General features: G+C 40.8%; 1 protein-coding gene across 1 annotated transcript in view; it reads right to left on the reverse strand.

Moving 5' to 3' along the window:
• The window catches only part of AFF3 (ALF transcription elongation factor 3), a 205366-nt gene that overhangs the window by 131159 nt on the left and 56996 nt on the right, over positions 1–17211 (reverse strand). Inside the window, exon 4 of the mRNA XM_070751578.1 lies at positions 16373–16417. Coding sequence (XP_070607679.1) covers positions 16373–16417 — 45 coding nt within the window. The remainder of the gene's footprint in view (positions 1–16372; positions 16418–17211) is intronic.

The following is a 17211-nucleotide window of genomic DNA, read 5'->3' on the forward strand; positions in this document are numbered from 1 at the left end:
CCAGTGACTCCAATGGGAGGACTCTCTGTCCTCCCATTCTTCTTTTGCCCTTAATCGTTCCCAACATTAGGTTCTTCTCCAGTGAGTCCTTCCAGCGAGCCATCAGTTATAGCATCTGCAATAGGACAGACTTGCTTCTTTTATAAAATATGTCAGAGAGAGTCCGAGACAGGGGGAGAAGTCAAATGGAAAACTCGTCTGACCCCCTCGCTTTGAATTCCATTGAACCTTAATAGAGTCTGATCTGGGTGCAACGCTCTAGTTTGAGAAGATCCCTGTATTGTGTGCTTGAGCAATAAAATAGCTAATTGAACTCTTCAGATGTGGATCTGATTATTTTTGCTTACAAATAGTAAAGCCCCCAAAGTAGAATAACGGGATAATATAAATATGAGAATTTTTAAAAATTGAAGCATTACAATGTATTAATTCACTAAAACCCTTCAAAACTAATAAAGGTATTATAAATTTCACGGTCAGCTAGGAACTCTGTGTTCCAGACTATTTTGAACTAGGTTGGAGGGGATGGCCACAAGGGCCTGACAAACCAGAGTTTAAACTTTTATTTTGTTAAACAGGATGAGATCTCAGCCCAAGGGGGTTGCCTATTGTGGAGAGATCTCATAATGTTCCTCCGTCACTACAAGAGGAGATACTAACATCACTCAGGGGTGGTCAGGATGAAGGCGCTGGCCTAGAGTTATGTATGGTGGCAAACATGAACAAACAAATAGAGTAATGGGTGGTTGTCTGCATGCCGTGCCAGGAATCTAGGGCTGCACCCCCCCCCCCTCAAAGCCCCAGTTCAGGAATGCCTAAGGCACCCTGGTCAAGAGTACACATCGATTTTGTGTTCCCATTCCACAGACAAACATTCATGCTAATGGTTGACACGTATTCCAAATGGCTGGAGATCATCTTAATGGGGTCAACCACAGCAGTCGTCCGAATGCTTCAGAAACTCTTTGCCATTCGTGGGTTACCAGACATGATTGTATCAGACAATGGGCCTCAATTTACAGTTACAAAGATCAAGGGAACAGGGTATTTGCCCTGCACTGACCGCTCCTTTACATCTGACCAGGAATGCTCAGGCTAAATGGGCAGATTAGCCAAGGAGGCACTTGGGCACATAGGCCCAGGTGACTGGCAAGCAAGTATAAGCCAAAGAGGCACTTGGGCATATAGCCCCAGGTGACTGGCAAGCAAGTATAAGTTCCTATTAGTATAACATATAACGCCAAGCACAGTCACAGGTAGAAGCCCAGCCAAGCTGCTCATGGGATGGTGACTCCACTCTGCACTAGATAGATTATACCCCAAATACGCCAACCAAAAAGAACCAGCTGAGCAGAAACAAACTAGGCCATTCAAAATAATTGACCAAGTGTTCGCAAGGAAGTTTGATAAGGAGTCCCTATGGCTACCTGGGGAGATAATTGAAGTTACAAGTCCCCGGTCCTATGTGGTAGAATTAGGGCACATAAAAAAACTGCACAGCCGCCAACACACTAATGCAGATAACCAAAGCTCCAAAAATGATGGTTTCCCTACAGCTGAGTCAAACCCGAAAGCTTCCAGGAGCTTCCACGGAAAGAGCCAGAGATGACAGCAGACCCAACCTCTCTGGCCAAAGCCAATTCCCCGACTGAACCGCGCAGATCCACTAGTTTCCAAACATCCCGCCTACCTACGAAACTACATATGTTAAGTGGATGGTTCCAACTAAAAGGGGAGAGTGTTAGATATTGTGACTACCCAGTCTACTCTCTGGTCCACTGAGAGTAGAATAAATAGCTGTTGTCTTAAACCTGTCTCAAGCCTCTTTAGTCCCAGGACTCAACAAGGAGATTCTGCAGATATCCAAATCCTGAAAACTTTAAAGGTGACAGTTTTTTGAATAGCACCTGGAAGCCAGCCAGTAACCATGCCAGGAGTCATAACTGGCATCCAGATAGAACTGTTAAAAGGCCAAAGCTGTCACCTGCTCTTTGAATAGGAATTGCAGGTTCAAAACTTCTAAATTACAGTCCAGTTCAGTGAGGGACAGGCAGACCAGTCAGGCTCTTTTGCTGAGACTAAGTTTCAAACTGTTCTTTCCCATCCAAATGTAAAAGTCTACAAGCACCTCAAAAACACTTTGATGGCATCACCTGTTGAGACTGAAAGCTGAGTAACAACAGCATATTGATGTCATCTAAACCTATGTCAATAAACAACTACCATACAATGTTTTCCTGCTGAGAAGATTGAAGTCTTACCTCCCGCCATCAGTAACAGAAATGAAGAGCAGCAGTGAAAACTATTGCATTACTATATATTAACAACTGCAATGACCATCTAAATTCCAGGCTCAATTGTGGTCATAAGTCAAGAACTATCTGTATCCTCAAATATAACAAGTCACATAATTAACTTGAGTAGGTCTTCTAAACCAATCTTTTCATTGTCGCTTAGGCAGTGTTCCATAACTTGTTTCCTTCTGCTTCTTTCTTCAGGAAATGATAATTAAGGTTCTCTTAGTTCACACCCATGCATTTTTATTGAGCTATAAAGCTCCAGGGGACTCCTTTAATATTACATAAGCTTATTCATTTTCAGAAACCTAGCTAGTGTATATTTGTCTATTCTAGTATTTTTAAACTGGTTTCAAAGATCTTCTCTTTTGCATCTAAACTTATTGTTATCTCTTTAAAATAGATAGAATCATCTAATTTTTCTAAGATAGAACTCATGCTTAGGTCTATTTCCCATTGCATTTCCCTTTCCCACTAAGCTAACATCCTTAAGTCAATGCATCCTTACACATCCAATCACTTGCAAAATATTTGTAAAAGAAATACAGATGTATAGCTTAGAGTGTTTAGAAAATTTCCTATGTAGAAAGTCGGTTACAATCAGGGATTATTTGAAATATGATTAATATCAGGAGTAGTATTCTATCTAAAAGAAAATCAGGGCATGAGCTGGGCTAATTTTCACAGATGCTATGATGCCACCATACAATGCCAATATATAATGACATGGATTAGCTAGCATAATATACATCATCAAAAGAGCCTTCATTCTATCCCATAAGAATATTATTCATCAGTGAGATGAAGCTTTTTGAAGATCAGTAATGTACAAAGGCAATAAACATGAAATTAACCCATTTAGCCTAATTTTAAAAAATAATAGAACTGCCAATACTGAAATCATACTTTTCAAATTTATCACATCTGGTTATAGCTGTTCTTTACTAATTATAGTAGTAAAACAGCTTTTGTAGACTTTTAAAATAAACAGTTCATATGTATCCCTTACTCTTTGCTTTCAGCTTTATGTTTTGATAGCTTTGATAAAGCTACATTTAAACTTCATAGAGATGTTACAGTCTTTAGAGGGGTTTTACTTTTTCCAGGGATTTAAAGTACTTACAGGAAAAACAGAATGTGTTTTGATATATTAAGAGGTCAGTTGAATTGAAGCGTATGCAGAGAATTCCAAACGCTAACATGAAAAATCTAAAACTATTTTTTCCTGCTATCACAATAAAGTCCTTTGATCAATTTGGCCAGCATGAGAAAAAGAACTATATGTACACAGAGAGGAAAGAAAAACAAAAACAGAATTAAAGTTCATAATCAAAAGTGGCTTCATGAATTTTTCTACTACCCAGTGACTTGAAATAAACTATGCGAGATGACAAATTCATCCTGAGATGTTAATGTATAGAAAAACACTTCCATTTCCATATTCTTTTTTGGGTTATGCAAACAGGAGCAGACTGTATTGTAGAAATTCTGTGCATGCCATCTTTCTGAAAGGAAACTTAATGGCTCAATTATAAGTCACCAGATCTTGAACTGATATTTAAAGAAATTGTTTCTGATCTTGTTTATAGTACTATTGCAGGTTTATCTTTTTCTCTAAAGTCATATTGGAGCACTCAATCCTATCTAATCATCAAAAGCACAGACTGTAAATTTATTTCTTCTGTTTTATGCAAGAACTCTGAGACAGGTAAACGTAAATAAATAAACACAGATATTTTCTTTAATCAAACGAAACAGTTTGAGCACGTCAGCAACTATTATAATCTTTACCAACCACGGTTCTAGTTCTTTGATTTTTTGGGGGGTAGAATTTCTCTCGCTTTCTGCCAGAATTTGTTCAAAACTTCTGCTGTTTGAAAGTAAAAAGTAAAAATAACTTCTTCCAGTTTCTCCTTTTGAAATGTTGTTGTTGTTGTTGAAAACTCAGATTCATTCAAAATATGGCTGTCACAATGAATGATGTGAATAAAACACTTGCAAGGAGTAACAACCCAGACTTAACAATTGTTAAGAGGAAAGACCAAAAAAGTCTGGATAGGAGTACTTGGACAAAACAGAGGAGAAGATGAAGACTTGGAGAAAATACAAAGGACAGCAAACAGAAGCAGAGCAACTTTGGCAAAAACAAGCAAAGATAGTACCAATTGTAATAGATGCCTTGGATGCAATCCCAAAATATATGAGCACCACTTGAACACTATCACCATTGAAAAATCCCTACCAGTCAATTGCAAAAAGCAGCTTTTTTTGTTGCATACAGCTATTTTTAGCTCTCTTCCCTTGCTTTTCTATAATTTCTAATCCATGGAGGTCCAGTGAAACTTTTAGTGCTTCTTCAAATGTTTACAAAATAAAACGAACGGCTAATTTCTTCTACTCAAAGTAGCTGGGACCAAAGACAGTAGGAGCTTTGACATTAAATTGTTTAACTATTGGATTTGTACTGTTTTGTTGTTGTGAGCTGTTCCAAGTGTCTGGAGAGGGGCGGCATACAAATCTAATTAATAATAATAATAATAATAATAATAATAATAATAATAATAATAATAATAATAATAATACATCATGAGATACACAGATAAGCCTAACTCATTCCAATTATCTTTATGATTATGGACACAACTATTCAAATCATTGTGCAAAAACAAGAGTGATTAACTGGCAAAGAAGGAACTAACTTGAAAACACACACACTAAATTAGAAATGAAAGATCAAATTCTTTAAAATCTTCTGAATTTGGTAGCCGAAACCTCAATCAATAAAGACAAAAAGATCCAAAAAAATATAAACAACGCTAATTTAACAGGATTAAAGAGCAACGTGCACATTTCTAATGAGAAAGCAGACACCTTGTAGTACCCACTCCATGATACGTTGCTAAGCAACAAGATATAAAAAGATGTACAATAGTGGTAATTTCTTCCACATATGAAAAGAGCACCTTACAAGGCATTTATAATGCATTCCTCCAGAACAAAAATCTGTAGAGACTACTTAAATTTCCATTTTCCATAATACAGATGGTTAAACAATTATGTGTTTTGTTTTTGTTTTAGGCAATGGAGTAAAACACTGATCTTATTTAATCATTAAATAAGAATTCTGTACAAATAGCAGCAGCAGCAACAAATGAAGTGTCAACCACTTTTCTAATAAATCTTATAAAGAATTAAACTTCCAAGTGAATTAAACATGATTTACAAATAATTGCTAGATTAATATATCACTCTAATTTTTTTTTTAAAAAAACAACTCAATATTAAAGAGTAAAATCCCATTAACTACCTCAATTCGACCATCTTACCTGGAGATTTTTCTAAAAGGTATTTTTTAAAATATTACCTAAAAATTCTTATTTTATTAAAATACATTTGGAGATATTAATATTAATTTGTTTCTTTATTATTCATACATACATACAGTACATACATACACACATACATACGTACGTACAGTAATGGGCAGCCAAAAGTTTTACTGCCACACTATGGGTGTGGCTTATTTTGTGGGTGTGGCCTGATGGTCACATGACGAGGTAGGAGTTGCTTGCCAGCCATGTGACCAGGTGAAAGACATCATTATCGTTCAAGTGAACCTCATCAGTGTTGCTCTCTGGCATGACAATTTTCTTTGTGTTTCCTGTGCTCTCCTTCCTGCGTCACCCTCCCACCTCAGGCTGGGTAGCTAGGCGAATGGGTGCCAATCAGCTGTTGAGAAAAGATGGGGGAGGAAATGGGCTCCCTGCAACTCCTGCCGGTGCTGATCTCCCTGCCACTTTCCGAGGAGGAGGAGGAGGATGGGAGGTGGGATGGTCAGCTGGAGCTGGGCACACAGCTTCATTTATGTTGTGAGCCGCCATGAGTCCTCAGAGAGGGACGGCATATAAATAAATAAATAAATAAATAAATAAATAAATAAATAAATAAATAAATAAATACATACATACATACATACATACATACATACATACATACATACATACATAAATTTCCACTGTGGGAACTGTGTTCCACCCAATCTTGCCTGCTGCCCACCCCTGCATACGTACATGCAAAAGTCACTAATATTGTTACTAACATTGTACTGACTTGTTAAATAATTTGACTTCAGTTCAGTACACTGCATTATTAAAGTGTATAGTACATTCTTTAACTCAGGGTCATTGGAACATTTTTTTTCTTATTCAAGAACATTACATACATACTGTACATACATACATATATACATAAGTACATACATACATGCAAAAGTCACTAATATTGTTACTAACATTGTACTGATTTGTTAAATAATTTGCTAGAGAAATTGTAAGTTGGCTACGTATGGCAAGTAACATAATATCACATATCCCATTATAAACTGTTTTATGACAATGTATTAGACTAATAGATAACAAAAGCACTATAAATAGTCCTCAGTTATTGATGGCAATTGGGACTAGAATGTGTGACATCACATGACAGAGATTCTGGCACTTCCAGTTAAGCAAATCATCAGGGGAGATTAAGCAAGGATGTCTAAGTTCGCAATTTGCAACCTTCTGCTGATTTTGTTTTTGCTTATAGGAAGCCCACAAAGAATATCACAAATGGTGCCCATATAAATGTGGGATGCTGTGACATCATAACTATGAGTCAAGCAAAAATACTACAATCCAACAACAAAGAATGCTACGACGAATCCATCAAAGCTAACCTCTTCAACACATTCTTTGGCTCAGTCTTTGTAAGCAGCAACGGCTCATCTCCAAAATTCCCTAATCACACCTCAAAAACTCACAGCAACTTAACACAAATAGACATAACAGAAGACAATGTTGAAAAAGCACTATGCAACCTTAAACCTTCTCTATCAATTGGGCCTGATGGTCTATGTGTATACTTCCTAAAAAAGCTCTCAACAGCCCTAGCCGAACCACTAAGCATAATCTTTAAAAAATCATTCAGGACCAGCTCACTACCAAATCCTTCGTAATCTAATCCTACGTAGCTTCTTCGACAGTAATCTCATACGATTAACCAGAGCATACAAAACTTTCGCCAAACCAATCCTTGAATATAGCTCATCTGTCTGGAACCCACACCGCATTTCGAACATAAACACTCTAGAAAACATCTAGAGATACTTTACTAGAACGCTCCACTCCTCCACTCGCAACAGAATACCCCACGCAACTAGACTTACAATCCTAGGTTTAGAAAGCTTAGAACTACACCGCCTTAAGCATGATTTAAGCATAGCCCATAAAGTCATCTGCTACAACATCCTTCCTGTCAATCACTACCTCAGCTTCAACCACAACAACACAACAGATACAAACTTAAAGTAAACCGCTCCAAACTCGACTGCAGGATATACGACTTTAATAACCAAGTAGTTAATGCATGGAACTCACTACCTGACTCTGTAGTATCATCATCTAACTCCCAAAACTTTACCTGATTCCTAAGAGGTCAATAAGGGGCATACATAAGTGCACCAGCGTGTCTATCATCCCCTGTCCTAATGTTTCTCTCTTACTAGTATCATGTATATAAACTTTGTTATATTTTTGTATATTACCAATACATATTTGACAAAATAAATAAAATAAAAATAAATCTGTGTAGGAGAAGACCAGTAGGGACAAACACATTAATAGTAGTTGTTTGTATTATTCATTTCTTCATCAGTGGAGAAAAATAAAATATTTCCGCAAACCATGAAACAAAATTCTCTGCATTCATGTTGTGATTTGTAATGGATTATGGGAATGACCTTGAGGAAAGGAGGGAAGAGGTGCTGCCCAGGAAACAATCAGAAAAGAGAATCAGGAACCCCTAGTGGTTTAAAGGTCAGGAAAAGAAACTTAGAAAGGATTTTTGAATGGAACAAGCAATTAAAAGTGGCAATGGAAAGTTATGCTTTTTCAGGATTTCAAGGTTCTGTTAATGTAGCTTTAAAATAAAATAGATTTAACTCATTTAGATGTGTTTTCTGTCTGGTTTATCCAGAGAGATTGACAGATTAACAAACCCAGGGCCGCCGATAGACGGGTACTACAGGGAGCGCGCTACCGGGGCCCGGGCAAATTGGGGCCCGCAGTCAGCGACTCCTTGCACTGAGCTCCCGCTCGCAGCTGTCCCCTGGCTCCTGCTCGATGCCACGGTTTTCGGCGCTGTCCTGCTGGGCCCCAAAGACGGAAGGCAGGAAGAAGGAGAGCTCCATTCTTCTCGCCTTTTTCCCGCCTTCCGTCTTTGGGGCACAGCAGGACAGCGCCGAAAACCGCGGCATCGAGCAGAAGCCGGGGGACAGCTGCGAGTGGGAGCCCCAGGAGGGAAGTACCGGCAGCGCCCCGCCCAGCTGAAGCTTCACTGGCATCGGCGGCAAATGTCCTTTGTGGCCCGGTGGGAGGGGGGGCTGCAGCGGCCGCAGGCAGTCACAGGGAGATGGCGGCGGCGAGAGGGAGCTCCAGCTGGGCTGGGGGTTCGGGGGGGCCATGAACGCCACCCGGAGCCAATGGCTTCTTTTGGGCTTACTTGAATTCCTGCTGCTGGTAAGCGCGCGCGGGTGGACGGGTGGGAAGGGCGAGGCGCGAGGGGGAGGCAAGTGGAGAAGCGGAGAGAGAGAGAAGTGGACCAAAAGAAAGAAAAGGGAAAGAGAGGGAGGGAAAGAGAAATGGAGAGGAAGGAAGGAGGGAGGGGAGGGAGAGAAGGAAGGAAGAGAAAGGAGGGTAGAAAGAGAGGGAGAGAGAGAGGAGAGAGAAAGGAAGAGGAGAGATAGAAAGGAAGAGAGAGAAAGAAAGAGGGATAGAAAGAGAGAGAGAGTGAGAGATGCTCAGTGAGCCTTTCTTTGAAGTTGCCTTTCTTTCTTTCTTTCTTTCTTTCTCTCTTTCTCTTTCTCTCTTGCTCTTTCATTCTTTTTTCTTTCTCTTGCTTTCTTTCTTTCTCTTGCTTTCTCTCCTTCCTTCCTTCCCTCCTTCCATTTCTTTCATTCCCCCTCTCTATTTTTATTTCTCTTTCATTCTTTCTTTCTCTCTTTCTTGCTTTCTTTCTTGCTCTTTTTCTTTCTCTCTTTTACCTTCCCTTCCTCTATTTCTTTTCTTTCTCCTTCCTACCTTCTTCCCTCCCTCCCTTCCTTCAGTCCTTCCTCTCTTACTCTCCCCTTTCATAAGTTTCCTTCCTTCCTTCCTCTGTTCCTGTCCCTTCCCCCTTTCTTTCTTTCTTTCTTTCTTTCTTTCTTTCCTTCCTTCCTTCCCTCCCTCCATTTCTTGCTTTCCTTCTCCTTCCTCCCTTGTTTCCTCCCTCATTCCCTTCTTTCACTCCTTCTTCTCTTACTCTCCCCTTTCACACCTTTCCTTGCTTTCTTTGCACCCTTCCTCTGTTCCTGTCCCTTCCCTCTTTCCTTCCTTCCTTCCCACCCTCCGTCCATTCATTCACCCATTCCTCTCTTGATCGCCCCTTTTACCATTCCTTCCTTCCTTCCGATGTGGGCCTGGGCCAGCAGAGTAGTTTGCTTTTGCACCCTGTCTCGAGCTCCCTTGGTGCCAACCCGGCCCTCCCCACTTCAGAGAGAAGGGGGAGAAAGAGAGAGAGAGAAAGAGAAAGAGAGAGATAAAAAGATAAAGATAGAGGGAGGGAGAGAAAGAGATAGAAAGAGAGAAAGAGAGGGGGAGAGAAAGAGAGAGAGAAAGAGAGAAAGGGAGATAAAAGAGAAAAAAGAGAGAAAGAGAGATAAAAAGAGGAAGAGAAAGAGAGAGGGGGAGGGAGAGGGAGAGAAAGAGAAAGAAAGAGAGAAGGGGAGAGAGGGAGAGAAAGAGGTAGAGAAAGTGAAAGAGAGAGGGAGGGAGAGAAAGAGATAGAAAGAGAAAGAGAGAGGTTGGGAGAGAGAAAAAAGAGAGAAAGATATAAAGAGAAAGAGAGAGAAAGGGAGAGAAAAAGAGAAAAAGAGAGAGAAAGGGAGAGAAAAAGAGAAAAAGAAAGAAAAGTAGAGAGAGAGAGACAAAAAGAGAGGGAGAGAAAGAGAGAAAGAGAGAGAGAGAGATAGAAAAGCAGGTGGGGGGGCACACCTATTTTGCCAGCCCTCGGATGGGCCATAGGGATCCAGTGTATGTGGAGGGAGAGGTCCCCAGCTTCTGTTCTGCAGAGGGGAAGCCAAAGCCCCCGCATGGGTTATGCAGAGTGCCAGTGTTTGGGGCAAGGTGGGGGGTGGGGTCTTCCTTAACCCCCATTTCTTTGGTGGGGCTAAGAGGCCTGCCCAGCAGGGCTGATGTGTTGCGGAAGGTCTTGTTGAGGGAGACCAGTGGAGCCCCCCCCCGCTCCCATCCCCAGGGAAGGGGGTTCTGGCATCACTGCCACTGGCTTTGGAAAGAAGCCCCCGGCCTCTTCAGGGGGTGGAGGGAGGGGTCCATAGCACAGAGCTGGACAATGGCTGAAGACAGTTGACTGCAGCTTTCAGAATTCCTCAGCCAGGAATATGAAGAAGACAGTTTGAAAATTTAAAAGGAAGGGAAGGAAGGAAGGAGGGAGGGAGGGAGGAGGGAGGGAAAAGAAAAAGAAGAGAAAAAAGGAAAGAAATAAAAAGAAGAAAGAAAGAAAGAGGAAGGAAGGAAGGAAGGAAGGGGAAAAAAACCAAAAGAGAAAAAAGAAAGAAAAAGGGAAGGAAGGAAGGAAGGAAGGAAGGAAGGAAGGAAGGAAGAAGGGAGGGGGGGCCCAGACACTTAGGCTGTATGGGGCCCCAAAATTCCTGATGGCGGCCCTGAACAAACCTGTATATGATAGTAGAAATAACATGAAAAAGAGGACATTTTTAGTGCTACTACCTCTTATAACAATTGTTTTGAGTAACTTATTTGTTAGACAGAATAATGAGATAACCTAGAGAGCTAGTTACACAAAGACAAATAAAAGATGAGAGACATTGTTACGTATTGAAAAATATAAAAATATGTAAATATATGAAGGCAAGTGAAGTGTGATATAGCCTAATTGCTTAATTCAAATCCCAGTCCATGCATACATTTAAGCTCTTTTTAATAGGAATAAGAATAATAATCAGCTTACTGTCAAGTTCATATCTAAATGTACTTTCTATATGATTTCATATTTTAGTTAGCTAAAAAAACCTTTGATTACAATGTGTTTTGGCTTTCTTTCCTTTAAAAATATAGATAAATACCTATATATTTTAACACAGTATTTAGTAAGTGAGAAAATCATGTTGTTATTAATACATTCCTGGATGATTCTATATTTCAATTCTCTTACTTAGTCGTTGCTAGTTATGTCTTTTCACAATTAGTTTCTTCATTTCCGGCAGCACAGACATTTTATTCATTAAATGTTAAAATGAAGGCCCTGACTGCCAAAAGAGTAATCAGAGAATGAATGGTAGATATTAAATGCCTACATTTTTCTTACTTACTCAATATTCTATTAACCCATAACATCTTAGAAATTTAAAGTGCTACTCAACATACAGCATATGTCAATTCCTATGTTTTCTATGAAAGATAAGATCAAGAGCTGTCAAGATATTCATGCACAAAATCACAAAAGATATGTATTGTAATCTATTCTGAAAATATAGATTTACCTAAACCAACAATAAGGCAGCTAAGAATTTTATATGCATATGTGCAGCAAAACGCTTGCATTTTTCCACACTTATCCCATCCGCTGATTCACGCCCAGCCACTCTATTAGGGTGACTCCCTCCCTCCTTGATGTGGGGGGAGGGAAGGATCCCTTACAAGGTAGAGCTGAGGAGTTTGTGCAGTTTTTGTCGGATAAAGTCACTCACATTTGGATAGACTTGGACTCTGATTGGGCAAATTCAACTGAGTTAATAGGGGCAGGTCTTAGTCCGATTGTGTGGGATGAGTTTGAGGCTGTGACTCCTGAGGAAGTTGACAAGGCAGTAGGAACTATGAGTTCCTTCACTTGTTTGGTGGACCCATACCCCTCCTGGCTGGTTTCTGTCAGCAGAGAGATAACACAAAGCTGGCTACAGGCTATAATTAATTCATCCTTGAGAGAGGGGTCTTTTCCACAACCATTAAAGGAAGTGATTGATTGAGAAACCCCTCCTCAAGAAGTCTTCCCTGGATCCAGCAGATTTAATGAACTTTCATCCAGGCTCGAACCTACCGCTTCAGGCCTGGTTATAGCACAGAAACTGCTTTGGTCACGCTGATGGATGATGTCTGGCGAGCCCGAAATAGGGGGGTTACTCCTCTATCTTGGTGCTACTTGATCTCTCAGTGGCGTTCAATACCATTAACCATGATATCTTTTTGGGACAACTGAGGGGATTGGGAGCAGGAGGCACTGTGCTATAGTGCTTCTCCTCTTTTATCTCTGGCTGGTCACAGTTGGTGTTGGTAGGAGGATAGAAATCGACCCCTAGATCCCTTGTTTGTGGGGTCACTCAGAGCTCAGTTCTCTCTTCCCTCCTCTATTTAACATTTACATGAAACCACTGGGTCAGATCATCCGTCGACACAGGGTGAGGTACCAGCAATATGCTGATGATACCCAATTGTATATCTCCACCCCTTGTCAGTTCAGTGAAACAGTGGATGTGATATGCCGGTGCCTTGAGGTTGTGAGGGTCTGGATGCGAGGAAACAGGCTCACTCAACCCTGACAAGACCGAGTGACTGTGGGTTTCCGCCCAAAAAGATTATAGAAGCATAGAAACATAGAAGATTGACGGCAGAAAACGACCTCATGGTCCATCTAGTCTGCCCTTGTACTATTTCCTGTATTTTATCTTAGGATGGATATATGTTTATCCCAGGCATGTTTAAATTCAGTTACTGTGGATTTACCAACCACGTCTGCTGGACGTTTGCTCCAAGCATCGACTACTCTTTCAATAAAATAATATTTTCTCACGTTGCTTCTGATCTTTCCCCCGACTAACCTCAGATTGTGCCCCCTTGTTCTTGTGTTCACTTTCCTATTAAAAACACTTCCCTCCTGACCTTTATTTAACTTTTAAACATATTTAAATGTTTCAATTATGTCCCCCCCCTTTCCCTTCTGTCCTCTAGACTATACAGATTGAGTTCATGAAGTCTTTCCTGATAGGTTTTATGCTTAAGACCTTCCACCATTATATTGATTATCCATCCTTGGCACTGGGGGGAGGGGAGAAATTACCTCCCTGGGAAAAGGTTTGCAATTTGGGTGTCCTCCTGGACTCACTGCTTAAATTAGAATAACATCTAATAGCTGTAGCCAGGGGGACCTTTGCACAGGTTCTCCTGGTATACCAATTGCAACCCTATTTGGATCATGAGGCTCTCCTCACAGTCACTCTTGTCATCTCATGGTTGGATTATTGCAACATGCTCTACATGGGGCTACCCTTGAAGAGTGCTGCAGATGGTCCAGAGCACAGCCATGTGAGCTGCTGTGGGTGCACTTAGTAACACCCACATTTCACCAATTCTCTGCGAGCTGCACTTGCTTCCGATTAGTCTCCGGACGTAATTCAAGATTTGGTTATTACCTTTAAACCTCTACACGGCTGAGGGCTAGGTTATTTTTGGGACTGCCTCCTACTGCATAGCTCACAATAACCTGTAAGATACCACAGAGTCTGGGTCCTTCTGGTTCCGTCAACTAAGCAAACTCGACTGGCTGGCCCAGTGGGGAGAGCCTTCTCTGTGGCTGCCCCAAGCCTCTGGAATTTGCTGCCCCCCGAGATTAGGATTACCCCTACTCTATTGGCCTTCCGTAAGGCAGCAGGCCCGGGGCTGTTGCTCTCACTACTATATCTTTATAAGATCTGACCAGAATGAAAGATGTAGATGCTTTTCAATTGTTTTTAATAGATGTTTTAATTGTTTACGATGTTTTTATCTTTGTTGTAAGCTGCCAGAGTTCTTCAGAATTGGGTGACATACAAATGAATGAATGAATGAATTGTGCACTATATAAGTAGTCTATCTGCAGTTTAAACTGCAGATGAATGCAGAGATAAACTGCACCAATTTTATTGAAAAATGTACTTAAAGTTCTACTTCAACTGGCCATATATATCATATTGAGAAGGAAATGTATTCATTCTAATTTGAATTTGAATGTAATTTGAAAGTAGCAGATCTTCCCAAATTCTTAATGCTATAAAACACTGTGAAGCAGAATATAAATTGAAGTTCTATTGTTATTTAAGTCAAATACCACTATCTTGCTAATATTGCTAATGAAGATGTAAACTACCCACCAGACAGAAATTTAGGCAATAACTTTATTGAAAGAACAAAAAAAATATGGTCTTTTCAAGAGTCTTCCACTTTGGATAAGTTTGAAGGTATGTAATATTATGTATTATCTCTACAATTTATAAGAAATAAATTAGCATTGGAAAAGTTATGGTAGTTCAAATGATCACTTCTTTATTTATAAATTATATAACTGAGATGGCTAATGAATAAAAATTAATTATTAAATATAACTAAAGACTGAACAGGCATTAGAAATGGATAAATGTCTTTATTTCATAGTTTCTCTTTTCTTTAATTCATTTCATATTATTTGTAAATCAATTTCCAATTTTTATACAAGGCATAAAATTGTTATGCTTTATATTCACTTTGGAAGCCTGATGCTTTTTTTGTACAACAATTTCAGTAATTTCACTCATTAAATATTTCAGCTATATATCTGTGTATGAATTACTTGACTGGAGAACTTAGTCACACAACACTGAGAAAAGAAAGATATACAGTGATCCCCCGATCATTGCGAGGGTTCCGTTCCAGGACCCCTAGCAATGATCGGGTTTTAGCGAAGTAGCGCTGCGGAAGTAAAAACACCATCTGCGCATGCGCAGATGGTGTTTTTACTTCCGCAGCGCTAGCGAGGAGCCGAAGATTGGGGGCCGCGTGGCTGTTTTAAAACGTCGGCGCCGGCATGGGGGGCTTGCCAGCACCCCCCGGACCCCCAACCCGGGTTTGGGGGGCTGCTAGGAAGCCCCCCATGCCGGCGGCGACGTTTTAAAACAGCCGCGCGGCTTGCCAACTGAGTCCCGAAGACAAACGTCAAAGGCGAACTTCCGCGTTTGTCTTCGGGACGCATTGGGAAGCCGCGCGGCTGTTTTAAAACGTCGCCGCCGGCATGGGGGGTGCCAGCACCCCCCGGACCCCCAACCCGGCGAACGAACGGCGGGTGGCCGGGCGAAGGGCGGGCTCGCCGCTCGCCCGGCCACCCGGGTTCGTTTGGCTTCGGGACATGCCGGCGGCGACGTTTTAAAACAGCCGCGCGGTTTACCAACTGAGTCCCGAAGTCAAAGGCGAACTTCGGGACTCAGTTGGTAAACCGCGCGGCTGTTTTAAAACGTCGCCGCCGGCATGTCCCGAAGCCAAACGAATCCGGGTGGCCGGGCGAGCAGCGAGCGAACAGCGGGTGGCCGGGCGAAGGGCGGGCGAGCGGCGAGCGGCGGGCGAGCCGGACCAGCGAACGGCGGGTGGCCGGGCGAAGGGCGGGCGAGCCGGGCAAAGGGCGGGCGAACGGCGGGTGGCCGGGCGAACGGCGGGCGAGCGGGTGCTGGGGGGGCTTCGCCCTCCCGCCAGCAAGAGGGGGAAGACCCAGGGAAGCCGCCCAGCAGCTGATCTGCCCGGCGCCATCTACGCATGCGTGCCCATAGAAAAAAAGGGCGCGCATGCGCAGATGGTGTTTTTACTTCCGGGTTCAAAAATCGTCATATAGCCGTTTCGCAATGATCGGGAGCGCAATACCCGGGGGATCACTGTATTTTACTTCACATGTTAATTTTCCAAAACAATAAATCAGGAAGAATTAGATTAAAATGCAATTTAGAGTTATTTAACTATTTACGGTATTTATTTATTTATTTATTTGTCAAACAATTATAGGGTGATAATTTGTACATATTAAACATTAGATAAGTAATGATAAAAAGTAACAAAAGAAGACAATAGGACAGGGACGATAGGCACAATGGGGCGCTTATGCACGCCCCTTAACTAAACTTAAACATCTTTCTAACTAGCATAAAAAAGGCATATCCTAAACTTTGAAACAACTGAAGAATTCATTCCTACCCGTAAAATTTCTTCAACACAGTCATCATCACCTACTCCACTGTCCTGTAAACAAAGTGGAAATAGATATAAAGTTAGAATTAATGGCCACCATATATGAATATATGCCTTCTGGCAACTTTTATGCAATGCTGGTGGACTGCTTCTGTGCCATTTTTCTTAAATGTGTTTTAAAATGGAACAGAGACTATGAACATCTGAGAAGATGAATATACAATTTTACAAATGCTTCTTTTCAAAAATGGTAAAACAGAAAAAAAAATTAAGTGTTGCTTTTTTCACAAGTATAACATCAGAAATATTATGATATGCTCTCTGCCAAAGATCATTTAAATTAAAAGTGCCTTACCACAGATTGGCCGTAATCCATTGGGAACGTATTTGCTATAATAATCATTGAAATTAAATGACTACTATGTAATTTAGTGTCGTGGATATTATACAGGAGATGTTTAAAGTTACATAATACTTACATGTACTGACACAGTCTCCCAAAACAGTATCTTAATTGATACTGGCTGCACTTAAAATGAAAGCAACAACAATTCAATTGCAGATGAAACCAAAAACAACATGAAGACTACCATCTCCATTGTAAAATTGAGCTATCAAATAATATTAGAATATCCTATCTTGAAAAAAAACCACCAATGTATCCCAGTTTTTAAAAATAGAAAATACAGTATACTCCTTTTTTTAAAAAAAGAAAAAAAGAAAGAACCCCCATGTTTTTAAAAGATTGGATATCAGGTTTTGTACTTGCATTGTAAAATGCACCAAAGACCCCACACTGTAAGAAAATTGAGCGATTTTTTAAAACTCATATGATTTGGTGTAGT

The sequence above is a fragment of the Erythrolamprus reginae genome, chromosome 4 (genome assembly GCF_031021105.1).
Source record: "Erythrolamprus reginae isolate rEryReg1 chromosome 4, rEryReg1.hap1, whole genome shotgun sequence".
Taxonomy (NCBI): domain Eukaryota; kingdom Metazoa; phylum Chordata; class Lepidosauria; order Squamata; family Dipsadidae; genus Erythrolamprus; species Erythrolamprus reginae.